This window comes from Vanessa cardui, chromosome 22 (genome assembly GCF_905220365.1).
Source record: "Vanessa cardui chromosome 22, ilVanCard2.1, whole genome shotgun sequence".
Taxonomy (NCBI): domain Eukaryota; kingdom Metazoa; phylum Arthropoda; class Insecta; order Lepidoptera; family Nymphalidae; genus Vanessa; species Vanessa cardui.
Window position 1 is genome coordinate 11,539,911 of NC_061144.1, and position 27,991 is coordinate 11,567,901.

The 27,991-nt window shown below is 34.0% G+C and overlaps 1 protein-coding gene across 1 annotated transcript; it reads right to left on the reverse strand.

Moving 5' to 3' along the window:
- Positions 1-2,963: 2,963 nt before the first annotated feature.
- Positions 2,964-26,154, reverse strand: LOC124539303 (kynurenine/alpha-aminoadipate aminotransferase, mitochondrial). The gene is made up of 7 exons (XM_047116658.1): positions 25,719-26,154; positions 19,721-19,889; positions 18,873-19,059; positions 18,249-18,509; positions 14,002-14,181; positions 3,821-4,018; positions 2,964-3,376 (listed from the first exon to the last, which is right to left on the reverse strand). Exons 1-7 carry the CDS (start codon positions 25,972-25,974, stop codon positions 3,167-3,169), a joined length of 1,461 nt encoding a protein of 486 aa, XP_046972614.1. The 5' UTR covers positions 25,975-26,154; the 3' UTR covers positions 2,964-3,166.
- Positions 26,155-27,991: the final 1,837 nt, after the last annotated feature.

Consider the following 27,991-nt stretch of genomic DNA (forward strand, 5'->3'; position numbering starts at 1 on the left):
CAAATTATATGCATTGTTTACAATAAACTTTCTATCAAATTTGTTTGCTTTGTTTTTTTTAATTCTAAAGAAAAAAACTCGTATTAGATAACTGTGATTTCCAATAAAACAAATATATTATTATGATAATTTAGCATAATTCGTTGTAAGTGTTATAGTAAGTATTTTTTTTACTTTAACTAAATATAGAATTCATGAAAGGTTAAGTCCAGGTCACATACTTGAACAACGGCACTTAGTCTGGAATCCTTCATTGCGTGTACAAATTCCTCAGAAATTAACGAGGAATATTTTTATTATTATTTCTATCGGCCAGTCTCGAACAGGAGTACAACGCAGAGAAAATACAAAGTTTATGAGGTGCAAATGAGAAATATAGTCGAATGTTCGAACTAGATCTTTGCATACATCGCATCACAGCGGTGTAGTTTTTGTTTAATTTTGTCGGATCTTGTCTTTACTTTTGAGTGCGATGAGGGTCATTTTTCAAGGTTAAATTGGAATTTTTTTCTGGCGAAATATTATAATTTTTCTGGCTTTTTATACAACATTATATACCTACCCAGCAGTGCTTCATAATATAAAATCTATCGTAGTGATAGGGGGGTATTGTTCTCAACCATAAATTGCTCACAAGTCTCAAAATAAATGACATTATTTCAGTTTTATCAAATCAAAATAGTTAAAACTATATCTTAATTATAAATCTATAAGTAAATAAATTGTTACTAACGCCCAGTCATTGGTTTGGTAAGAAATATCAACCAATGTAAGTAATACAAAGTGCCGCCGATCATAATAACTCCTAAATACTGACAACGTAAGGGTTTTTAGAGTTTAATTGACAATACAATGCTTAAAATAAGCTCTTACAAGATCTTTTTGCGTTTCATTTTACAAGAGGATAAAGTTGCTACCGTTTCATAATATCGTTTGCAAGAATCAACAAACATTTTTTATTTATTTATTCCACAGAAAATAATCTTTATAAACAGTTACATAGTTGAACTACGACAAAAGTCTCAATGTATTATAAAACTGTCGTCAAAAGAAACACAGATCAAGTACTAAAGGATAAACAGTCCTTAACTACAAGCTATTTGGCTGTTATACAATGTTGTTCGAAAAAATAATCTTATTTATTTAGATTTTTTTAATTTTCATCTTGGATGGAAACCAACAAATACCGTTTGTTCACTCCACTTTTTTATTATATATTTTGTATAATCCTTTAGCGAAATATACGGCTTTTTGTTAATAACTTACTACTACTAACTACTAATAACTTACTAGAAAGTTAAAATAGTTAGATTAAAATTTATTTATTGGCAAAGCAAAGAGTATTTAAGTAATTTTACCATAGCTTACCGGACTTAGCTTCTTTTTATACACAATTCCGTTCATGTATAAATATTAATATAATAATTATATATATATATATATATATATATATATATATATATATATATATATATATATTTATCACGAGAATATTATAAAGCTGAATAAATTATGTGCAAAAACTGCGAGATCGGTTACGGACATAAATTCATATTTATGAGTTGAAAACCCCAGAACAAATTCCTTTTATTAAAGTTTTATATTATACGTATAAAATTCATAATGTAAAAAATCCAAAAAGGTATTTTGATTAGAAACTTGTATCTTTTATATTTTATGTTTAAAGATTGAAGCCGTTAGCTGACACAACATCTGTCCATACTGAGCAAAGAGATACGACTACAATTTATTAGTAACCAATGTAGACGAGATATACTGCCGTAAAACATTAATTAGATTTATATATTTAATTAAAACTAAATTAGCATGCGAATAAGTTAACCAGTATAGTCCTAGTCCAGTGTCGGCTGATATATAATATAACATGACAGGTAAATCGGTGGTAGGGCTCTGTGTCCATCTGGGAAGGTACCACCCTCTCATCAAATGTTCTGCCGCCACGCAACAATATTTAGCTTTGTTGTGTTCCGGCATGAAGGGCGGGTAAAACAGAACAAGTACAAGTACAAGGGACATAACTAACACATTTTCTTAATTAAGCAAAAATTAAAAATCGGAGATTTTCCTTTTTTAAGTTTGTCGACATCCTAACTTAAATTAATTTTAGTCGCATAAAAAAATAATCATGATATAGAAAATTAAGTTATTCATGCATAAAACCATAAAATCGTTTTTTGTATTTAATTATACAAATAAAATAAATGCTATATGAAATAGGTAAATTACTACACATATTTTACAGGCTGACGCTGCGATTGTGACGCCATCTTGTATTCAGTAGCAGTAGCATACCACCAATATATTTAAGCAACGGGATTATGTACGATATTATTAATAAGTTGGGATTCAATTAAGAAAAAAGTATCGATTTTGTATTTTTATATATTTATTTTATTTAAAATAAAAAAATATCTAATTAACACTAGCTAACTAGGTATACAATAAATACACAATAATAGTACAAATTCTATGGGAAGACATTAATTAAATCTAAGCTATCATTAATATATGTAATAAATGTATATAATATCTAACAATTATTATTTCAGAAGTTACAAACTAGAACGACACGTCATCACAATAATTTAAGAATATATGAATAACAATTATTAACTTGTTATTATCATCCATCTATTCTTTATTTTAGTGTTTTTTTCATTAGCTTGCGCTATGGCGCTTGTGTACTAAATAAATATCTTGCTTGATAAAACATATCATTTATTTGTTTAAAACGTAGCCTACATAATCTAAATTAAGTATGGTATATCTGTTTTCAACTCTAACGGTCTCACCGTTTAATTGCGCCACTTGTATCCTATTAATCATAGCTTTTTATCGTTACATACTTATTTATAATTGTCTCACTAATAATATAAAATTAATTTCTCTTTATCTTTTAGCATAATCACCACTTAAATATATATTTATAATGATTATTTCTAGATTTTAAGCATTCACTGAGAAGGAGAAAGCAGTCAGAAATGTATATGTGTGTTAGCATAAATGTCTCTTATGAACAGCTTTTGTTTAAATTCCTAATATCATCAAAATACAATAAATATTTCTAAATATTATCAGTGTCAGTATTGATGATGACACAATAAATTAAGGAGCTTCTGTGTATATTTTGAGCAGCTAACGCCATCTATCTCTCAGTAGCCAACCTTTTTGGTTGTTTGACAAGTTTTTGCTCCTCGCGGATTATGTCCGCTAGGTAGCGTATTGCGGTTTCCATGTCATTCATATTTATTTTACTAAAGGTTAATCTGATGTACGGGCAGGTGGCGCCGCTGTCGTAAAGAAAAGCTTGTCCGGGTATTAATATCAAACCTCGTTGGAATGCCACGTGAAATACCTGAAATTAAAATAACAAAACATTAAAATCCATTTTCGTTTGTCAGGTATTTTATAATGTGCCATTAGACGTCATGAGCGAACATGATGTAGATGAATTTTTTTATATCCTCAGAAGACTTATTTGTTAGTTGAGGGTCAGAAGTGATGGCTTTCGTTGTTTCTTTTGTTATTTGTGTTTCGTCCTTTAATAAATGTTATAGTAAAAATAAAATGAGACTATTATGATTATCATTATGCTCCCGACTCACGAAAAAGCTAGAGGAATATCATTAAAAGAAAAAATAAGCGTTAACAAATTTTTAGTGCCATAATATGTTTTTACTAATTGTGTTATGAAGATGATATTTTATACTATAAATTGAAGATTATTTATAGGATCATTGACATTTGATTTACTTGAAAATTTTCTAAGTTGTATTAATTATTATAGTATTTAACTCACCATGTTGTAAACGTCCTCTATACCGCGCACGCGCACCCAGTGGAACAACCCAGCAGTGGGCTCAGACCAGTCTGCGAGGCCTTCGATACCGCGCATTGCCGAACTCAAGGCGTTACGCCGTAGCTCGTAGAAGGATCGCGTAGAGAGCAGATGAGAGGCAAGAGCACTACGATTGGAGAGTAAGTTCAGGAGAATCGTCTGAAAAACAATTTTATTTCATTACATTGTGAATGTTAATAATTAACGTAAAACTTAATCAAATTATTCCATTTGATATTTAAAAAAACCTGCTATAAAATTGAAACAAAAAAAACATAATTATTTATCCGATTTGATAAACCACAGATCCTCGCTAAAGAACACAGATTCATTCCTAGAATGATACGCGAGGCTATTGAAATTCAAAAACATCCGAACTTCAATAGAGAAGATGTTTGGAGACTTTCTAACACCTGGGATCCACTTATCAAAAATTTAAAATCCCAAATCCAACAGACTGCAAGACCTAAAGATACAGTCAATGCCTTCTGCGTGCAACCGGAACGTTACTCAAGATACCAATTGAGAAATCGTTGGCGGTAGTTGCAAATAATATTTTCTTTTGTTCTTCAAATAGACAAATGCCACCTTAGTCTACCCGTGACCACGAACGCTGTAAAGTGCTCGAAACGTCGGGATGTCAAAAATAATTAATATACGCGACTCAAATCCGTTATAACTAGTTTTATTTAAATGAACAACTTTTATTTATTATTTGTACAGTCCAAGAAAAGGTCACCTTAAGAGCTATCTACATATCTTTTCATGTGCGCAGTATGGGCGATGATCTGCTTTACCGATCGAGAATAACATATGTATATTGCAATAGAGTATAAGACTTGATAGAGGAATAAATTTGAAATCTGACGAAGATTTTCTTACTCTGAGTGTACATTAATATTTTAAAATAAAGGATAATACGTTGTTGACATGTGTCTAAATACATACTTACCTACACCTATATAATTATAATGCTTACAGTCCACAACAAATGCATAAGCGACTATAGTTATAATAAATACGGCTTTATTATATTAGGAATACAGTTTACAATAGATTAAGCGTTTTAAAATATTTAAAAAATACAAGGTCATGTTAGTTAATACAATTATTTAAATTAATGAAACCCACGCAAAGACACATCCTGTCGGGTGAGGCACTATTATTTCTCTTACGTAGCACATGCCATCATCTCCGAAAAGGATTTCAGGAGCAATATCATTTATACATACAACTTAGGAAAGTTGTATGTATAAATGATATTGCTTGTTGCATGTAATAGCACTAATCAATGATTTTGGGTGACTTTGAGAAGTTGTGATTAGTGTGTCCAAAAATAATCCGTTGTTAAAAAAATTAATAATGAATAATTCATTATTTCCAATCAATTAATGTTTTCCTTTGTGTTAAGAAGGAAGTATGATTTTTTTTATGACACTTATCATGATAAGATATTAAATCGATCTTTTTCTCATTCGATTTTATCGTCATCATCGAAATCCAAACGTGACCGACCCCCACTCATTTATTTTAATCTAGATACATGTGTTTGAGGCGGTAAGGTCGTCTTTTCTATGGCAGTATTTTTTTATAAGTAAAAGACGTGTGTACTCAACAAGGTTTAATTGGTCACTAGATTTTTAATACAATATTTTCTAAATATTTTAAAACGCTTAATCTATTGTAAACTGATAGATTAAGCGTTTTAAAATATTTAGAAAATATTGTATTAAAAATCTAGTGACCAATTAAACCTTGTTGAGTACACACGTCTTTTACTTATAAAAAAATACTGCCATAGAAAAGACGACCTTACCGCCTCAAACATATGGTCCTAATCGATCCGAATTATACCGGCGACGGATACATTAGAAGCGAGCTTGAGAACAAAAGACATTGCGATAAGGATCGTCCGTTTTTTCTATTAGTGCAATATAGTGCATTCGCTTACGAATAAACGTTATTAAGTGATTTTAAAACCTTAGATACAAACAGTGCGCGCTCAAAAACTTTTATCGAAGTAAAATTATTACTTATACTAGTGATCGAGTTGTAACGAACATTATAACGCGAAAAATACAAAGTTATATTTTACATTTGTGAGTAATTTGTTGGGTGTGGCTATTACTGAGATACTAAGCGATACAATGGAAGATCTGTTAACTTATCAAGAAGAGTTATTACAGAATTTACAAAAAGCGGAGAAGAATTATAAAAAGACACCAAAAGAGAGAATTAAAAGGTCATATTTAGAAACGAGAATAGAAATTCTAGAACAACTTTGGAAAGACTTTAAAGATGGACACAAAAATATAATTTTACGTATTTCTAAGGAAGAAGAAAAAGAAGATAGCTATTTTGTCGACAACACCTACGAAGCATTTGAAGAATTATATGTACAATATAAAACAAGTTTGAAAGAGGCTTTGCAGCCATTTTTAGATTCGTCGAATTTTCAACCCCTACAATCGTCACCGCCTGTAATGGATGTTAAGCCAGTTACTAGTGAGTTCAAGTTACCCACGATACAAATACCTACTTTTAGTGGGAAATATGAAGAGTGGCAAACCTTCTTCGATTTATTTTGTTCCCTAATTCACAACAATAAGTATTTATCGCCCGTACAAAAATTGCATTATTTAAAGGGAAATTTATCAGGGGAACCAGAAATATTGATCCGTAATTATTCTACAACTGATGCTAATTATGAAGAAGCATGGAATCAATTAACCGAGCGATATAATAACAAAAGGTTTAATTGTAATGCGATTTTAAGAATTTTATTCGCTCAAAAGCCTATCCACACAGAATCGGCGACTTTATTAAAACAGTTAGTGGATACCACATCGACATGTTTAAAATCTTTGAACAATATGGGAGTACCAACTGATACTTGGGATATGATTATTAATTATTTAGTTATATCAAAACTGGATTCCGAATCGATGAAACACTGGGAACAAAATCTCAGCATAAATAACTGCGATCTACCCACTTGGTCTGAATTGAAGAATTTTCTAGAAGCGAGATTTAGATCGTTAGAGATGATTGAAAGTAATAAGATGCGAACGGTACAACCTAAATCCTTAGTCAAACCGAAAGCTTTCTACTCGAATGTTAATAAAAATAATAAAGTTAGTGAAATCAAATGTGCGATGTGCAGTGGTGACCATTACGTGTACCACTGTAAGAAGTTTGGCGAAATGACTTCCAAGCAAAGGCAGGATTTTGTTCAAGCCAACAAATTATGTTTCAATTGTCTTGCGCCAACGCACTCTGTGGTTAAGTGTCGGCAATCAGCGTGCTGTAGAAGATGTGGAAGAAGACACCACACCCTTCTTCACTTTGAGAAAGAGCAAAACATGGAGAAAATGAACGAGGGTGTGTCTGCTGCTACAGGAGCTGGTTCATCGTTAGGTAAAGATAATGAAAATTGTAAAGGTAAGTCTAGACCTGTTTTAGATAAGACTCACGTGGTCACAAACTTTTCTAGTGAATATATACATACGAATAATGTAATATTAGCTACGGCTACAATATTAGTGAGTAGTAAAAATGGCCAAAAACATATTGTTAGAGCTTTGTTAGACCAAGGGTCGCAAGCATCATTTGTAACGGAAGCGACGGTTCAATTTCTTAATCTTACACGTAAATCGGTGAGTGGTTGGGTGTCAGGCTTGGGTGAGGGGCAAACGAGAATCAAGCACATGGTTTCGCTTTACGTGGAATCAAGCCATAATCCCGAGGTATCAGTTCGAGTTAATGCGTACGTATTACGTTCTTTAACAACATTACTTCCAACCGCTAATTTGAGTTCGCCTGATTGGTCAGATCTTAAAAATTTGAAACTGGCTGATCCGAAATATACAACACCAGGTAGAGTAGATGTTCTGCTTGGAGCAGATGTGTATAGTGAAATTTTATTAGATGGTATGATTAAACATCCAATGGGAAATTTAGTAGCACAAAATACTATCTTTGGTTGGGTATTATCAGGAAGGATTTCACAGGATTCACTACCAACAAAAAATAGAGTTACGAGTTTACATGTTGGAGTAAAGGAAGACGAAATGTTAAAACAATTTTGGGAAATGGAAAATGAACCAAACAGTATTCAAAAAAGGTTGTCAAGGGTAGAAGAGAGATGTGAAGAATTTTATGATAACACTACAGAAAGAGATGAAGAAGGAAGGTTTGTTGTAAGATTACCATTTACAAATGAAGATCCAGAGTGCCAATATGGCGGCTTAAGAGAGATAGCTGTTAAAAGATTTGAGTTGTTAGAAAATAAATTATTAAAAAATCAAAAGCTACGCGAAGAATATCATAAGGTTATGAATGAATATCTAACTTTAAATCACATGACATTGGTTGAAAATATAGATAATCCCAAAGCTGTGTACCTACCTCATCATGCTGTGGTAAGGGAAGATAAAGATACTACAAAGGTCCGCGTAGTATTCGACGCATCGTGTAAGGGTTTCAATAATTTTTCTTTAAATGATAATCTTCTTTTAGGCCCTAAGCTACAACAAGATTTACGCCATATACTGATGAGATGGAGGAGCCATAAAATCTGCATCGCAGCAGATATAATTAAAATGTATAGAATGGTTCGTGTTGCCCAAGAAGATACAGAATTTCAAAGAATCCTTTGGAGATTCTCAGCACATGAACCAATCAAACATTATAAACTTTTAAGGTTGACTTTTGGGACAGCATGTGCGCCATATTTAGCTGTGAAATCACTACGGAGATTAGCTGAACATGAACAATCAAATTATACAATTGCAGCAAATATTACAATGAAAGATTTTTACATGGACGACTTGTTAACTGGGTGTGAATCAATAGATGAAGCTATGACTATTTACAATGATATGACAAAACTAATGAACTTAGGAGGATTTGCGCTCCAGAAATGGAGCAGCAACAATGAGACGTTATTAAAATATATAGGCGACAACAAAAGCGATGATCATGAATTAACTCTAAAGGTTAATAATTTAATTAGAATACTAGGAGTTAGTTGGAATCGAGAGAAGGATGTTTTTCAATATAATCTTAATTTACCAAAGATAAAATATCCAATAACCAAGAGACAAATTCTATCTGAGGTAGCAAAGTTGTATGATCCTTTAGGATGGATAGCACCGGTTGTTGTTGTCGCAAAAATAATAATTCAAAAATTATGGAAAACTGGACTAGGATGGGATGATGTTATAAAAGGTGATTTATTAGAGGAGTGGTTAGATTACCGAAATGATTTAAGCAATATAGAAAATGTTTCTATACCAAGGTGGCTACACAGCCTTCATATATCAAAAATAGAATTGCATGGGTTCGCAGATGCTTCTAAGACGGCATATGGAGCAGTAGTTTATATAAAAGTTACTACACAAGATGAAGTTTATGTAAGCTTGGTAACAGCAAAAACGAAGGTAGCTCCAATTGAAAGAGAAGTTACAGTTCCGAGACTAGAACTTTGTGGAGCATTATTGGCAACTAAATTAATTTCAGAGACGGCGCAAATAATGAATATACCCAAAATAAATTTACACGCGTGGACGGATTCAACTATAGTACTGGCCTGGTTGAAGGGTGGTCCAAGTCGATGGAACACATTTGTTAGCAATCGAGTCTCGGAAATATTAAAAATTTTAGATTATGAGCAATGGGGACATGTTACAACTAACATGAATCCAGCAGATTGCGCTTCGAGAGGTTTAAGAGCATCAGATTTATCGAATCATCCACTCTGGTGGAGTGGTCCGAATTGGTTATACACAATAGATATAAATAGTAATACATATGACGTTGAGGACACACATGAAGAGGAACGAGTAACGTCTTTATCTGCTTTATCACATACTGACAGCCAATTAATTTTAGATCAATTTTCTAGTTTAACAAGAATGTTGAGGGTTGTTTCTTATTGTAGAAGGTTTCTAAATTTAAAACTACCAAAAGGTGAACGTCAAATATATACTAAATTTATTACTAAAAAGGAAATTAATGAAACTTTAGAACAATTTGTGAAGCAAGTTCAAGGGATAGAATTTAAAGACGAGATAAAGCAGATAAAATCGCATGGCTGTGTTCCTAAAAGGAATAAACTTCGCAATCTTTGTCCCATTTTAGATCAAAATGGGATTCTAAGGGTCAGCGGACGTATCCAGCAGTCAAAATTAAATTATGATACCAGACATCCTATAATATTGCCTGCTAAGAGTCATCTTAGCAAGTTAATAATTTTAGACGCTCATTATAAAACTATGCATGGAGGACCTCAAGTAGTGCTAAATTATTTGAGGTCAAAATATTGGATACTGCGAGCAAAAGATCAAGCAAAAAAGCTTTATCGAGAATGTGTCACCTGCATCAGATATTCAAAGAATAATACGACACAATTAATGGGTCAATTACCAAGTGTAAGAGTAAAACCCAGTAAACCTTTTAGATCAACTGGTGTAGACTACGCTGGACCCATTAATATTAGATTTTCACCAGGAAGAGGCTCAAAATCCTATAAGGGATACATCTGCCTGTTCATCTGCATGACAACTCGTGCAGTCCATTTGGAAGCTGTCACAGATATGACAACCAAAGGGTTTATCGCCGCCTTTAGAAGATTTACTTCCAGAAGAGGCCATTGTCAAGATATATATAGTGACAATGGCACTAACTTCGTGGGAGCAGACAAACAACTCCGAGACATGTTCAATAGTGCGAAATCGAGCTTTGCAGGTGAGATCGCAGAGTTGCTAACGTTAGAACGTACTACCTGGCATTTCATACCTCCTCATGCACCTAACTTTGGGGGTTTGTGGGAGGCAGGAATCCGTTCCACAAAGAGACATCTTCAGAGGGTGATAAAGGATGTTACATTAACGTATGAAGAGCTAGCTACGGTGTTGGCGCAGATTGAAGCCTGCTTGAATTCGCGTCCTATGACAGTGCTTAGTGACGACCCCAATGATCCTCTCCCTCTGACACCTGGTCACTTCTTGGTTGGAGAACCGTTATTGAACCTAGCTGACGAGAATTATATGCAGTGTAATATTACTAGTCTGGATAGATGGAGGTTAACACAAAAAATGGTCAACGATTTCTGGAACAGATGGTCTAAAGAATATCTTGTAAATCTCAATCAACGCTATAAATGGAATACAAAAAACGCTGAACCAGAAATCGGTGATATTGTGATTTTGAGAGAAGATAATATTCCTCCTAGTAAATGGATATTAGGTAAAATAATACAAAAACATGTTGGTTCCGATGATATCACACGTGTTGTATCGGTTAAATGTAAAACTGGCGTATATAAGAGGCCTGTGAGTAAAATTTGTATTTTGACGAAGCAAAATAGTGAGTCTTAATTTAATAATTGTATAAACGTAACATCATGAGAGAATTGTAAAATAAAAATAAATAAAGGATAACTATGTTCTTAAATATTAAGAAGTTACAATTTATTACTTTATTGTATAGAATTTATAAAAAAAAAAAAAAAATCGTAAAATATTATGTAAAATATAGTTAGTTCTGCTCTCTTAGTTTCTTTTTTGTTTTAATTATTTTCTTATTGTTATATTTGATTTGTTTGTTATTTTAAAGGACTGCGTCCTTTGGCGGGCGGAATGTCTAAATACATACTTACCTACACCTATATAATTATAATGCTTACAGTCCACAACAAATGCATAAGCGACTATAGTTATAATAAATACGGCTTTATTATATTAGGAATACAGTTTACAATAGATTAAGCGTTTTAAAATATTTAGAAAATATTGTATTAAAAATCTAGTGACCAATTAAACCTTGTTGAGTACACACGTCTTTTACTTATAAAAAAATACTGCCATAGAAAAGACGACCTTACCGCCTCAAACACATGTATCTAGATTAAAATAAATGAGTGGGGGTCGGTCACGTTTGGATTTCGATGATGACGATAAAATCGAATGAGAAAAAGATCGATTTAATATCTTATCATGATAAGTGTCATAAAAAAAATCATACTTCCTTCTTAACACAAAGGGAAACATTAATTGATTGGAAATAATGAATTATTCATTATTAATTTTTTTAACAACGGATTATTTTTGGACACACTAATCACAACTTCTCAAAGTCACCCAAAATCATTGATTAGTGCTATTACATGCAACAAGCAATATCATTTATACATACAACTTTCCTAAGTTGTATGTATAAATGATATTGCTCCTGAAATCCTTTTCGGAGATGATGGCATGTGCTACGTAAGAGAAATAATAGTGCCTCACCCGACAGGATGTGTCTTTGCGTGGGTTTCATTAATTTAAATAATTGTATTAACTAACATGACCTTGTATTTTTTAAATATTGAAAAAGAGTAACAACTGAGTTTCTTGCCAGTTTTTCTCGGTAGAATCTACTTTCCGAACCAGTGGTAGCTTCACTTAATTGTTAATTGACGATTCAAAAGTGATTATGAAAGCCCACTTGAATAAAGTTTATTTTGATTTTGATTCAACTTGCAAAGTCACGCTGGCAGAGCTACACACAAAGAATCGGCCTACGACCTAAGAGGGGTAATACAGATAGCATCGTGGGTACAAAGCCAACGACAATCTTTCAGAAAGCGCGTATTTTCTTCATATAATATGCACACATAACAGTAGTTTTATTTTAAATTTTTGTATAACAAATCCTTTATAAGTTCTAATTATGTTGTGCAATATAATTGCAGAGATAAAACGAATATTTTCTATTATTATACTTTGTTGATGTTTAATTTTTCGAATGCTTAATTTCAACCAATCCGATGTCGCCGTTTTGTTATACAAAACCCAGTGACGTCATCAGATAAATTAATAACGAACAATAAAACGATAAGATATCGCTTTCAGATTTTTTTTAATAAACATTTCTTAGCGATACATTATCTTTAAAGTATTAGACACAATTAAAATTATGTTTCACGATAAAATAATAATTTAGTTGTTTTTTATTTATGTACAAAAGTTTCGAATAGCAATATAATCGTCAGAATCTCAAAGTGAATCTACAGTACAGTACACGTAACGTACAATAAATTTACTATAAGCGCCGTCTGTATTTCTATAACAGGCGTAGAACAGTAATTTTATACATTAGAACATGCTATCCTTCTTAAATAATATTTATTTATTAAATCGATACAGAACAGTATTTGAAATATAACACTTAAAACAAGAATACAGAAAGATGACACATACAACTTCAAACACTTACAATAGGTATATACAACATTAAATAAATATAAAAATTAACTGTACTAAAAATATTCAAATCTAGAAAACAAACGATCAAGATAACAAATGTTTTCTTCGCGAGTCCTTTCATTCGTTTTGTTTATAGCTCAAAACGTCCGAATGTCCATTATCGCACATGTAATTGTAATCACTTAAGAACATCGTACGATTATGACAAATTTGTAACAATAATACTGTTATCGGCTCTGATTGCGCGACCTTCTCGGCGGAATAATAAAAACCAACGATAGCCGGGCCAGTTTATGGTCAGGGTCTGTTATATTTACTAATTAAACTTATCTGAAGTATAATGACCTCTCCACGCTGGACGCTGACTTTAGTTTATAATAAGAATTCATGTCAAATCATTCTCCTAACCGAAAATGATGAGGCCTTACGGTCAAGCCTTACTACCAGGATAGATTCATTAGCAATACCCAGCTGTCCTGTTACTCAATATAACATACAACAACAACAACAACAACAGCCTGTAAATTCCCACTGCTGGGCTAAAGGCCTCCTCTCCCTTTTTGAGGAGAAGGTATGGAACACATTCCACCACGCTGTTCCAATGCGGGGTGGTGGAATACACATGTGGCAGATTTTTTATGAAATTTGTCACATGCAGGTTTCCTCACGATGTTTTCCTTCACCGCTGAGCACGAGATGAATTGTAAAGACAAATTAAGCACATTAATCAGCGGTGCTTGTCTGGGTTTGAACCCGCAATCATCGGTTAATATGCACGCGTTCTAACCACTAGGCCATCTCGACTCAACATACTAACATGACTTACTTTATTTAAATGTTTAAATTTGTTGTACAATAAATCTAAGGTTAAAAGTTATAAAGAATAATTACCTGAGACAGGGTACACGAGTGCAGTAACTCTGCTTGAGCGTGCAGTTCGGCGCGGTGCATCAGGGCGGTGGGCGCGGTGAGCCAGCCGGCCCGGAGCCCCGAACTGATCACCTTAGACACTGAGTCCAGGCGGATCACTCGGCCGCAGACGTCCATGGACAAAAACGACGGGGGCGGGGCCTGGAGACAAAACGATTTGCATAACTTCAATAAATAACGATAAGGAAATTTTTATCATTCGTTTTCTAATTATTATTAAAACTCATGTGAAAAACAATTTAGATTTAGATAAGACGATTATTTTATCCAAGATTACGAGTGTATACTGTGATAGAACATAAAACGTAGAGGATGTATTCGTTGATTTTTACGAAAACAATATCGATGTTATGTTGGGAACAAATTATTAACATGTATTTTATTAAAAATAAGAAACGGTAAGACGACATGAACGAATCCTTATAATATAGATTCCTATATGATTCACTATCCTTTAGAAAATTTGATATTTATCCGTACTGTCAGTTCTTTAGGCCTTCAGATGAAAGCGTGACTTCGGCCCGGCAAGTTCAAACCGAAAATTTAAAAAGGTAATATTTATATATAAAATAATATAAGGTTATATTAGCATTTACCATAGCACATACAATCAAGCCTGAAAGACACTCGAAGTAATCAGCCCCATATATTGATATTTTATTATAAGAGTGAGAGACAAAGATTGTGTTTAAATATAATTTTAATAGCTTCTAATGTTAATACAATATAGTCATGTAAATAACAATGATTGTTGTTAAAATATAAGTCATGAATCATTAATTTAGTATAAGTTATTTAATCTTGGAACGCGGAAGGAATATTTTATCTAAGTGTATAATTTGTTTGTCGTTTATTGACTCCTGCTTCCGCGGTCTTAATCGTATTTATATTTATAACTGCGCCATACATAACGTAACGAATATACCATAATCTCTCAATCATCAATCACTACATGGTATAAAAAAAGTCTTTTCCTTGATCTGTCCCTATATCTCTTTGTATGCTTTAACCTTTAAAAGTACGCAACGGATTTTGATGGGGTTTTATTAATACATGGAAAAGTCTGAGTTATTTTTAATTATGAGAGAGTATGCGTAAATATAGCATACTCTCAGAAAAGCATATTTAACGAAAGTGAAAATGCAATTATTACAAAAAAACGAATGCAAAATACAAATTAGTATTTTATATGTGCATTTTTAATATTCCCATTTCAAATGTGTCACATCTCTGATAACAAACTGGTTTATATTTGCAATTTTGAGCGAAGTTTGAAGCAACATAATACGTTTTTCATTTCATTCGACACACAACATGACATATTACATTTTGTTATCCATCCAATAGCTCATTGAATTATGTATCGTAAGAAACTGTCTAATATAACTTGCGTTACACATTTTGTACACAGCTGATATATCAGATATCGCTTTACAAACGCCCACAATAACTAAATAAAGTTAAGACAGAATTATTGCAATATCAGACTGTGAACGATCATGTCATAAAATCCACGTGTAAAATGTTTTAAATTTCGATAAGGCTAATTTACAATTATCATAAACGAAGCGATTACTGACTTAATTTTTTTACAGTATGGATTTAGATAACTAAAGAAAGCCTATTTTTTTAATAAATCCGATCTAGATATAAAATTTTACTGTTCGATTAATTTCGTAAAAAATAATTCTCAAAATGTGTTAGGAAGTTTTATTTCTTATCTTATTTATATTAGGTATCTGTTATCCAAACTAAGATTGTTGGGAACTAAGATGTTATGTCCCTTGTGCCTGTAGTTACAATGGCTCACTCACCCTTCAAACCGGAACACAACAATTCTGAGTAGTTATTTGGCGGTAGAATAACTGATGAGTGGGTAGTACCTACCCAGACGGACTTGCACAAAGCCCTACCACCAAGTAAATTGGCACCATAGTTTTATCACTAAGGTTGCATATATTGAAATATATAGGGATAAAACTTCGAACTTCGGGAGGCATAATAAGCTTACCACTCATTACATTATACTAAACCATCAAACAGCATTTGAGCGAGCGTCACTAGAGGTATAGGGGATACAATGTCATGGTGTCGACCTACTTTAGTCCAGTCATTATAGACATTCAAAATCGAAAATTTAACTATAATTCCAAAAGTTTTCAAACTTCGGTCAAGTGAATGGTACATTGGGACGACAATAAATCTCATTTTGTAACCTTGTCCGCAGTCCGGAACATTGATAAAATTGCATTTAAATTAATTTTGGCTGAATGGTCGTGAAAAAAATTCCAAAAGTTCTGCAAACTTAGGGAAGTTTTCGATATAATATTTCATATCACGTATTAAATTTGCAACCAATCTAAGTGTAAAAAACATTTTTTGTTATTGAATATTAATGTTTTTTTTTAATTAAACTGAATAAAAACGTTCCATAAGTTCTGCAAACTTGACACATATGTCGGAAAAATATACCGAACGGTTGTATAAATTTGCAACCTTATTCGTTGACCGGAACATGTTTATTTATAATTATTTTTAATTCGTGGTCATTCTTTCGAGTAAGGTGGTCTCGGAATAATTACAAAAGTTTTGAAACTTGGTTGCAAACTTCGAAAACATCTATTCTGATGCATTTACAAATTTGCAACCTTATACGCGATCCGGAACTTTAAGCAATTTGCAAAAACGTAATTTTTTTATTTTTTTACCTTCAAGAAAATTTTAAAAGTTTTGCAAATCGAGGGGACTGTTCAATTTTGGGATTAACGTTAGTATTAAAATTTGCAACCTCTCACGCAATCCGCAATCTTGTGTGATGTCGGAAATTAAACTTTATGGCATTTTTCATTTTCGAAAAAATTGCAAAAGTTTTGCAAATCGAGCCAATGATTGTTTCTTTGAGGTGCATGTCAGTATTAAAATTTGCAACCCCACATGAGATCCGTAACTTTGTGTTCTTTGCAAAAATCGATTTTTCGCATTTTGTTATCCTTGAAGGAAATGCAAAAGTTTTGCAAATCGAGCGGATGGTCTTATTTTGGGATCGATACCACTATTGAAATTTGCAACTTTATTTTTTATTAATTTAACGGAATTTATTTTTGGCATAATCACCTGTCATGTAAAAATAGTACTATACTAACATCTGTTAGAAACAAATTTTGTTACAAACAATTTCAATGATTAGCATGTGAATAGTATAATTGATTTATTTGAGAGACGAATTTACATCAATAGAAAGATGAACTATAACCATAGTACCTTTAAAAGATAATGAAAAATTGAATAGTAGAAAAATTTGTTGATGAGGCATGCTGAAAAATACTAAATGCTTCATATACCTAGCACAATAGTCAGGCCCTGAATATATAACAGCGATGTGTACGGAAATAATATTTTGCGTGAATGTGATTAAAAAATATTTCCGTATTCCGGGTATGGTTGCAAATTCAAATACTGACATTAATCCCAAAATTAAACAGTCCCCTCGATTTGCAGAACTTTTAAAATTTTCTTGAAGGTGAAAAAATAAAAAAAATACATTTTGCAAATTGCATAAAGTTCCGGATCGCGTATGAGGTTGCAAATTTGTAAATGCATCAGAATAGATGTTTTTGAAGTTTGCAACCAAGTTTCAAAACTTTTGTAATTATTCCGAGACCACCTTACACAAAAAAATGACCACGAATTAAAAAGAATTATAAATAAACATGTTCCGTTCAACACAAAAGGTTGCAAATTTACACAATCGTTCGGTATATTTTTCCGATACATCTGTCAAATTTGCAAAACTTTTGGAACGTTTTCCTTCAGTTTAATAAAGAAAAACATTAATTTTTAATAACAAAAAATGTTCCGTATACTTAAATTGGTTGCAAATTTGACACATGATGTAAAATAATATATTTAACACCACTCCAACTTTGCAGAACTTTTGGAATTTTGGTCTCAAGAACAGAGCAAATTATCATTTATTGCATTTTTAACAATGTTCCGGACCGCAGAACAGGTTGCAAAATTTTATAGTTTGTTTTAATACCATTCCCGACCTTACATAAAAATTTGAAAACTTTTGGATTTATAATGAATTAATTGTCTTGAATGACTGGACTACTTACATTACATGAAAATAAATATAAAACAATACCACAAGGAGGAGGACAAGACGTGTTGACACAACAAGAAAGGTGAATAATCAATTGTCTTACCTTATTGTAGTTAAGGAACATGTAAGGGTCGTCTTCCACTAACAGGAAGTCGTATTTACAGGCGAGCTCGTATATCTGCCGTCGTCGCTCCACGCTTAAGACGGTGCCAGTGGGGTTGTTGCCAGTCGGTATGAAGTACAGCAGACGTGGCATCTTGAGACCGCGGGCCAACCTCTCCTTGAGAACCGAGTCCAATGTTTCTGGTATTAGGCCGTTCTCGTCTTCCGGTATTCCGATTATCTCCGGTTGGTACGGCTTCAACTATAACGATTATACAATCGTTTACAAGATGTATTATTAATTCAATAATGTAAATTTATATTAATTAGGAATCAAAGTGTTAGCAACTATATTAACGACGACGTCCGTGGTCGAGTGGTGTGTACACCGGTTTTCATGGGTAGGCTACTCCGAGGTCCCGGGTTCGATTCCCGGCCAAGTCGATGTAGAAAATTCATTAGTTTTCTATGTTGTCTTGGGTCTGGGTGTTTGTGGTACCTTCGTTGCTCCTGATTTTCCATAACACAAGTGCTTTAGCTACTTACATTGGGATCAGAGTAATGTATGTGATGTTGTCCAATAATTATTTATTTATTTATTATATAATTATTAGTTGCAACTCACAGCGCTATGAATTCCGGTGTAGGTGTATTCGGTGGTGATGATGGGATCGCCCGGGTCCACCAGCATCTCGACGCACTGGTAGATGCCGTGCTGGGCGCCGTTGGTGACAATCACGTCGCGCGACAGCGGAGGGGGGCGGTGTAAGTCCTGTTGGAACTGCCTCAACTCCTTCAGCAGGGATGGCAAGCTGTCGGAACAAGTTTTAAAATGAGATATGCATGCACAACGTATGGTCCCAACCACTAGACGATCACGGCATGCACAAGAGTCGAGATGGCCCAGTGGTTAGAACGCGTGCATCTTAACCGATGATTGCGGGTTCCAACCCAGGCAAGCACCGCTGATTCATGTGCTTAATTTGTCTTTATAATTCATCTCGTATTCAGCGGTGAAGGAAAACATCGTGAGGAAACCTGCATGTGACAAATTTCATAGAAATTCTGCCATATGTGTATTTCACCAAACCGCATTGGAACAGCGTGGTGGAATATGTTCCAAACCTTCTCCTCAAAGGGAGAGGAGGCCTTTAGCCCAGCAGTGGGAATTTACAGGCTGTTGTTGATGCATGCACACATACAGCGTGCCTGCTTGAAAGCTGACGATCTCAACCTATATCAGCTATTTAACTAACTCGCAGTGTTTCTATTGGCTTCCCTTCGGAGTCTGAGAGTGGAAACAGGGTAAGGTCTTAGACACACCTCTTTTTGAATGACTTGTGACTTTTTATGATTAAAACTAATAATCTTTAATTTAATCTTTGTGTCAAGATAGCAATATATGTATATGTACTGTATTGATATTACCTACTTATGAATATGAAATTTTGATATAGCAATTCTAATCTTTACCCTTGAGATGGGAGGTACTGCAGGGCGGATGCGAGCTCCTTCTCATCCAACACCAAGGTGTTACCGCTCCTGGTGGACATTTCGAGACGCGTGAAGGGGAAGATAGCTTCGTTGGGCATTCCTTCAGCTAGGGAAAGCATCTCCTTTCCCACTTTATAAGCAAGGGACGCTAAAATAAATAAAAGGTTTAATAAAAGCTTGTTCATATACTGAGGAAATGTATTGGTAGAAAGCTGAAAAGACAACATACAAGAGATGTTGATGCTGTATTGAACGTATTTCGAATACTCAAATCGGGCTTATTAAATTCTTAGTATTATATTTCGTAGCTTAAATGACAACTGAAAAAGAAACACGACCCCTACCGGTCAATGACCTTATATTACGAGAGCTAGCTGCCTTGCCGAACTTGTGACGGCTGAGATTATATTTTATTAACAATCAAGACAAAATTATCTTGATTTTACATTCATATTTTTTTGAGTTTCTTTCACATTTCTTCTCAGGTTTCTTAGGAAAGTGTAACTCTTCTATATTGATTTAAAAATGCTGACTGTATTTTACTTAATGAAACGATATAAGAATAAAGCTAATACGCAGAGAAAAAAATGTTGAACAAATAGGGATCCCAAATTGTAATTAAAGTAAACGTATAAATAAATGCCAATTGAAATAAATCAACAAAGAGCTTAATTAGTAGTACAATCACAACGACATATGAGAGTCCGCGCGCCGTAGCGGTGACATGTCGTTCAGAGAATGTTCAAATTGATTATCTAAATTAGTTAAGCCATTAATAAATGATTTCTGCCCAGCAGATTTTTTTTGCTTATTTAATATTTATATCAATGAATAGTCATCGTCCTAATTGCGTGGTGCTCTAATTTTTGAAATCACACCGGTATGCATGCTCAGAGAATTACTTACTACGTAGGTATTAGTTAACCCACAATACTAATTATGGGTCTACATTTTTTCAGCTGACCACGTATTTTATTTTGTCTAAAAACGTTATGGAGTGTTTTTGTGTAATTTGAATATATGACGATGAAGTCGTTGTTTGTAGCGAAAAATATAAAAAATTATCTCATAAAGTAATCAAGTTAAAAAATTGGATCACGGAGCCTGAACTATATATTTCATAAATGTTTCAAATAAAATATTATGTTGAAAAGCGTGCATGCGTTATACGATCGTAGTGGGTGGAGTTTTTAAAATTACATCAATGTATATATTTTGCAAAATCAATGCATATTTTGTAAAAATATTAGCTTCCTACGCTCTTTCTCCGCAAATAATTTTATTGTTGCAAATTTCATACACCGCTGTTCGCCGTTGGTAAAAAGGGGTACAAAGTTATTGCTTCACGTATTAATATATAGACAATACTTATTAAGTTTACTTAAAGTGCGATTAGGTACGCATGCAAAGCAAATGGTTTATGTCATTAATTCCACATGTCATTAATATTAAGCTGTTGTACACGAAAGCCTCGTACTTCAAACGTGAATCAAGGTGACAGCTGGCTCTGAAACTCTCGGCGTATGAAATTTAGCGTGAATGAGAGTGGGAGGGAGACGAGGTCACGCGATAGCGGGTCAATTACTGAACGATAAGAGTTCCGAGAAACACAAATTCATTTGAACATTATGATATTATGTAATGTATTTATGTTTATAATATCCGTATAATTAATTACAATGATGTTCCATAAATCAAACAATTACAATGTATCATTGAAATGTTTCGAATTAAATGAACACTCATTATTTATTCATTACATTTGTATAGGTTTCGATTGAAAATTATAATTTTTAAAACAACACGAAAATTTGATGTTACCATATTAGATCCATCCTACAATAATCAATTCACGCTTGCGTACTAAACATAAGATAGAATTATTAAAGTTATTAATTTCGGGATATTTACCACGTTTTTTATTTTTGTTCGGTGGAGCTCGATATTTCGACATTGTCTACGAATGTCTTGTTCACGAGACTGAAGTGTGCGGGTAGATGCTGATAATGTTAGAGGTGTCCGTATCGAACTACCTCCTTTCTTGTACGTTTGCTACGTAAACACCGGTCACCACTACTATTGTCACTTTCACCCCTACCATTGTCACTAGTCGAATTTATTTTATGTACACTCGACACTCGATCCCGTGTTTTGCAGACGAAACTTACCGTATCAATTCGCGAATTTTTTATTTTATTTTTATTTTGCGGGGGTTTGCATAATTTTATTATTGGATTCCATACTCTCGACAGTTGAAACCCATCCTCTCTATTGAAATTACTAAATTTAGTTATTTCAATGGCTTCTCGTACCAGTCGGGGTATGTAGTGGCGTTCTGTCGAGAGTATCTGAGTATTATGAAACTCATGCTATGCTATTGGACATGAATATTTACTCCGGCCGAGAAACATACAACCGCCTAAATTATACGGACTACCGAAAATACATAAGCCAAATGTCCCGCTGAGGCCGATAGTAAGTCAGATTGGCTCGCCCACCTATGAATTGGCAAAACATGTATGTAAAGTACTACAACCGTTAGCAGGCCAGACAAAATCTCATGTCAAGGACTCCAGACAATTTGTTGACATCTTGCGTTCGACTACGGTTGAGCCTGATGACTTGATGGTTAGTTTTGACGTCGAGTCATTGTTCACGAATGTGCCTATCGTTGAGTGTATGGATGTCATAAAGGTGAAATTACAGCAAAATAACATACCGACTGAATATATGAAATTGCTACATCATTGTCTAGAGACGAGTTACTTTATTTACCAAGGCGAGTACTACTTGCAGATAGATGGTGTGGCAATGGGTAGTCCAGTCGCTCCTCTAGTCGCAAACATCTGGATGGAACATTTCGAGGAGATAGCCATGTCAACGGCGAAGGCTGTAACTACAATTAAACTGTGGAAGAGGTATGTAGATGATGTATTTGCTATCATAAAGGGAGACAACGATAGTGTAATGAATTGCTTAAATCATTTAAATAGCATCCACAGCAAAATTAAATTCACCTGTGAAATGGAGAAGAATAGATCAATAGCATTCCTTGATGTTAAAATTGGAGTACGTACGGATGGGTCGTTGAGCCATACTGTCTACAGGAAAGCAACGCATACCGACCGATATCTCCATGCTACTTCACACCACCATCCTCGACACTTAAACGCTGTAGTAACATCATTGACCAATCGCGCATACGACCTTTGTGATAAAGACCATACACAATCTGAGCTAGCACACGTTAAAGAGGTCCTACAGCGGAATGGATATAAAACGAGAAACACAGCTGCACGGAATAATAAGCTACTGCGACAGTACAGGGTTGAAAGACAACCAGCGTTTATGCCATATGTTAAAGGAGTGACAGATAAGATAGCTAGAACCCTGAGTAGATATGCGGTGAAGACTATCTTCACTCCTTTCAAGAAGATAGGGCAAATGTTGCGTTCGCCTAAAGATAGCTTTCCCCTGGAAAAACCCGGAGTTAATAAAATCGACTGTAGTTGTGGTAAATCCTATGTTGGACAGACGAAGCGTACGGTATCTTGTCGCATTAACGAACACATCAAGGCGGTAAAAAACAACGATACCAAGAAATCAGCCATCGCGAAACATCTCCTGGAAGCCGGGTCGAACCATTGGATCGAGTTTCATAATACTCAGATACTCTCGACAGAACGCCACTACATACCCCGACTGGTACGAGAAGCCATTGAAATAACTGAATTTAGTAATTTCAATAGAGAGGATGGGTTTCAACTGTCGAGAGTATGGAATCCAATAATAAAATTATGCAAACCCCCGCAAAATAAAAATAAAATAAAAAATTCGCGAATTGATACGGTGAGTTTCGTCTGCAAAACACGGGATCGAGTGTCGAGTGTACATAAAATAAATTCGACTAGTGACAATGGTAGGGGTGAAAGTGACAATAGTAGTGGTGACCGGTGTTTACGTAGCAAACGTACAAGAAAGGAGGTAGTTCGATACGGACACCTCTAACATTATCAGCATCTACCCGCACACTTCAGTCTCGTGAACAAGACATTCGTAGACAATGTCGAAATATCGAGCTCCACCGAACAAAAATAAAAAACATGGTAAATATCCCGAAATTAATAACTTTAATAATAAAAATAACCATGTTAGTTTAAAATCCTATATAAGATAGAATGTAATAAAACCTTCTAAAAGTTAGCAATGGTAATACAAAACACAAACATAAACACAGCCTCTAGTATCACCCCTTGTTGAAAGATGAAAATGAAACGATTGTTAACTACCTGCCTATCGATTTCAACAGCGAAATGTTTGTTAACCTGATCTAAATATTTATACGTAAATTATTTTACGTCGCGTTACAATTGATTACCTAAAGTCTGCCACCAGTTCGAAGTACTTCAAACCAGAGAAGAACCGGCGAAAGATAATTTAAAGAATCTTTAGTTATTAATAAATCATGATGACATTTTCATATATATCTTTTTCTTAATTAACGAAGCAAGTTTCTATAAAGTAAAAGTTGTTATCGCAATAAAGAAATATATATTTAATAACATTAATGCCACAATCACGTCGTTTCATTATCAGCAGAAGCTTCGTATCGCATGTAATAACAATTTTTTGAAAGTCATTTAACAGCTTTAATACTATAATAGCCGTATATATTATTTGATTGCTTTACGTTATAAAATAAATACATATCGCTACCGGAAAATGATAAAAGTTTGATCGCCAAAATGGAACGCTTCGAATGATGTTAAAAGTTTTTACTTTAGCTTTTCTTAATATATAACACATATAAAATAGACAAATCTGTAGAGTATGTATACAGACGCTAATATTTAATTACTACTAAATCGAACTATATTATTTGGTAAAGTTTATATAAAAATTGATTCAATATTTTGATTATCACAAGCTATTTGGTGGTAGGGCTTTGTGCAAGCCCGTTTGGGTAGGCCACCCACTCAACAGTTATTCTACCGCCAAAAAAGTACTCAGTATTGTTGTGTTCCTGTTTGAAGGGTGAGGGAGCCTGTGTAACTACAGGCACAAAGGACATAACATCTTAGTTCCCAAATTTGGTACTACATTGAAGATGTAAGGAATAGTTAATATTTCTTACAACGTCATTGTCTATGGGTGATGGTGACCACTTACCATAGGGTGGCCCATATGCTCGTGTGCCAACCTATACCACAAAAACAAGAAAAAAAACTAACATTAAGTGCCCACAATATTAAATATCACTATCGCCATCCGACCGGATGGAGATCCCACTCGATTTGGCTAATTTTGAACATACAGAAGGAAACCTGCAGCCTACTGAAACAGGAATGCTACTGAGAATATCTTAATAGAACTCAAAGGTATGGTGTTTCCCGTACTTATAAGCTAAAAAAATTCTACGGTACCATAGGAATGGTTAAATATCGCTACATCAGTGCAACAATACTAAGCGATTATGAATAGAAAATATTTTATGTTTATTAGATTACGTGCACTTGTATTAAAACCTCGAAATCGTCCGTAAAGTCGTTTTTCGTCTTTTAATATCGTGTGCGGAAAATGAAATCCCACTACGTAGAGTGGCGCCATATGGCAATAAATAATCTGATATCAGACAGATTTTAAATACGATAGTTGGATACGAAATTCATTGATTAAGAAAACGTCATACATAAACTCTTAACATTAAGAAATGGATTAAATGATGAATATTTTTTTATTAATTTGGAAACGTCGTTATAAAACCGACATCAATTCGTGGAAAATCTACCACTATATATATACATCCACTACATACATACATAAATACTACATTTGAGTCAACTGACCTTTGAAAAATGATCGTACAAGGCCCAAATTTTTTTGTGTGGTTTTAATGTAATTTTTCAATATATTTTAAATAGAAATTATGTATACCGCGCTTACTAGTAGTAATATTAGTTATATGTGTAGTACTTACTTAATTGCCTCGTCAACGCCGGTTCTCTTTTCATAGCTCTCTTGCTGAGGAATCTGTTGTAATCTTTCTCGTCCAAAGTGCGGTATCTCTCCTTCAACTCGAGCATGTGGCTCGGCTGGTCGTCGTAGAACCTAAAGATGTCCTCCACGCTCTGCGAGTACCGGCGACTTTTCAAAACTGAGTACAGAGGACGCGGAACGAGAATTTTTTTAAGCACTTCCACATTCATCTTTGATAATTTTCCCGTCACTATCATTCTCGTAAGATCAATCAATCACTAGCGTTTTTTTAAATTAATAATACCCAGTCGTATATAGTAATTTCGATTTCAAATATAATAATTTTAAAATAAATTTCGGTAAAGATTAGTTTCCAAAATGTATTTCGGTTGGCCGTCCGTCCGATATCGAACTGTAAGTCATAATGTCGCAAATGTTCTAAAAGCAGCCAATTGATAAAATATACTTTTTTTTTAATACAGTTGGTTCGTTTTTGTTGCTAATTTAATGATAACGCTTGATAATTATTATTTTGTTCAACTCGTTTCGAATTATCGCTAAATATTATCTTAATATTAATTATCAGGTGAGTGACGCAGGTTATCTGAATAATCCTCGCTGCTGCTGCCTTCGGCCACCACCGTCTCAACGTGGGCGTGGTGGAGTCACGATGGCTGTACCTATACGTAGGCGTGGTGCGATCGAAGGTGCTATATGGTACACAAATTTAAGTTGACGCTTCCCTTTTGCTGAAATCACAAGGCCATTCGTCATTATAGTATGACGATCATTCGATTCCTCCTGGAATTCCAAGCGGATTTTCCGCTATAATACTGTTTCCATTAGAAGCCAGGCCTAACAGCGCCTGTCCAATTTCACGAAGGTGGGCTGTTAAAGGACTCTCATCCAATGAGTAGATGGCAGATAGACCGGGGTTAACGTCAGCAAACTTGGGGATAGTAGAGGCTATTTGTCCCTATTTCAGTTACTTAATAGACTCACGAAATCAAGCTCAGCTCTAATGACCAGTGTAACTAACTAATTTTGCTTATTGTTACTAGTTACGTCTTGATCCTGATTATAATAGGCTCAATAGTGATTAAATTTGTAGAATTGGCGCCCAGGAAGGAACACATCATCTCTAACAGTATGTAATAATAGTTTGTAGTCATGAATTTATATGTAGGTGTTACCTGTGAAGGTGTACTGCAATGAGAATCAAGAGAAAAGTGTTAAAAGAAAGGTAAATAATTGAAGATTGTGTGTTGACGTGAAATTTGATTGATAACAGACATTAAAAACATGCAGGTTTACTCACCTTAATTAATTAGATAAATTTATCAAGGAGTATATTAACGCTAAAAGTCAAACAATTTAATTTAAAAATGCAATATTTTATTTATTTCTTTGGTAGTTCAACCAAAAGTAGTATATATTATCATATCATTCAAATCTGATCTTTGTTACATTAAAAAATCTGGTAAATTATTTTTAACAAACGACCAGAATAATAGAGTCGACGGTAACTTGCATCGACAGCATACTCATAGTCTGTATTACACACGATAAAATATATGAAATAAGTTAGATTAAGATAATACATAAAATAAGTTCAAATAAGTATAGATAACAAGCATCATTTAACTCTCAAAAAAAATACACAAATATTAAAAGATAAGGTTTGTTCCTTTGACCATAATTGTTATTGAGAATAATTAGAAACAAACTTAATCTTCAACACAGAACTTTTTAAAATTCAAATAAGAGGGAATTTTGTGACTTAACCGAAGCCTTTGATTTTGTTCAATATGAAACTCTTGCCAGGAAATTATACAATAGAATTTATTTCTATTGTATAATTTCCCTTTAACTAACTCTTTTCAGTTGAAATAAAGCTCACTTTCTCAATTCCTCAGTCTCCTGGGGACTCAGTTGATATGGGGGTACCTCGGGGATCAATTCTCGAACCTTTGCTATTCTTCTTATACATAAATGTCCTTTCTTTTAGGGAATAAACATAATATCGTATTGTTAGCTGATAATTTGTGTGTAAATATATATGTGGCAAAGGAACAGAAGGTTGAATTAACGGAACCATCCATGGACATCTGTAACGCCAAGCGGTTGGCTGCAACAAAAGAACTTCGCAAAGACCGCCGGCGAAAGCTGCGCCTCGAAAGAATGTTTTAAAAATCGCGCTTTTAACTTCTAGGTGGTGCGGATTAAAACTTCGCATTTTGACACGACTTCCGAATGTGAAATTCAGCAACCAAG

What these genes read in the sequence shown, in the direction of transcription:
- LOC124539303 (XM_047116658.1), bottom strand. Translation starts at nt 25,974, where the DNA reads ATGATAGTGACGGGAAAATTATCAAAGATGAATGTGGAAGTGCTTAAA. An exon ending in CAGTACCTCCCATCTCAAGG is followed by an intron (nt 19,060 to 19,720) that starts GTAAAGATTAGA and finishes TTGTTCCGACAG; the next exon opens with CTTGCCATCCCTGCTGAAGG. An exon ending in ACTCGTGTACCCTGTCTCAG is followed by an intron (nt 4,019 to 14,001) that starts GTAATTATTCTT and finishes ATTGTTTTTCAG; the next exon opens with ACGATTCTCCTGAACTTACT.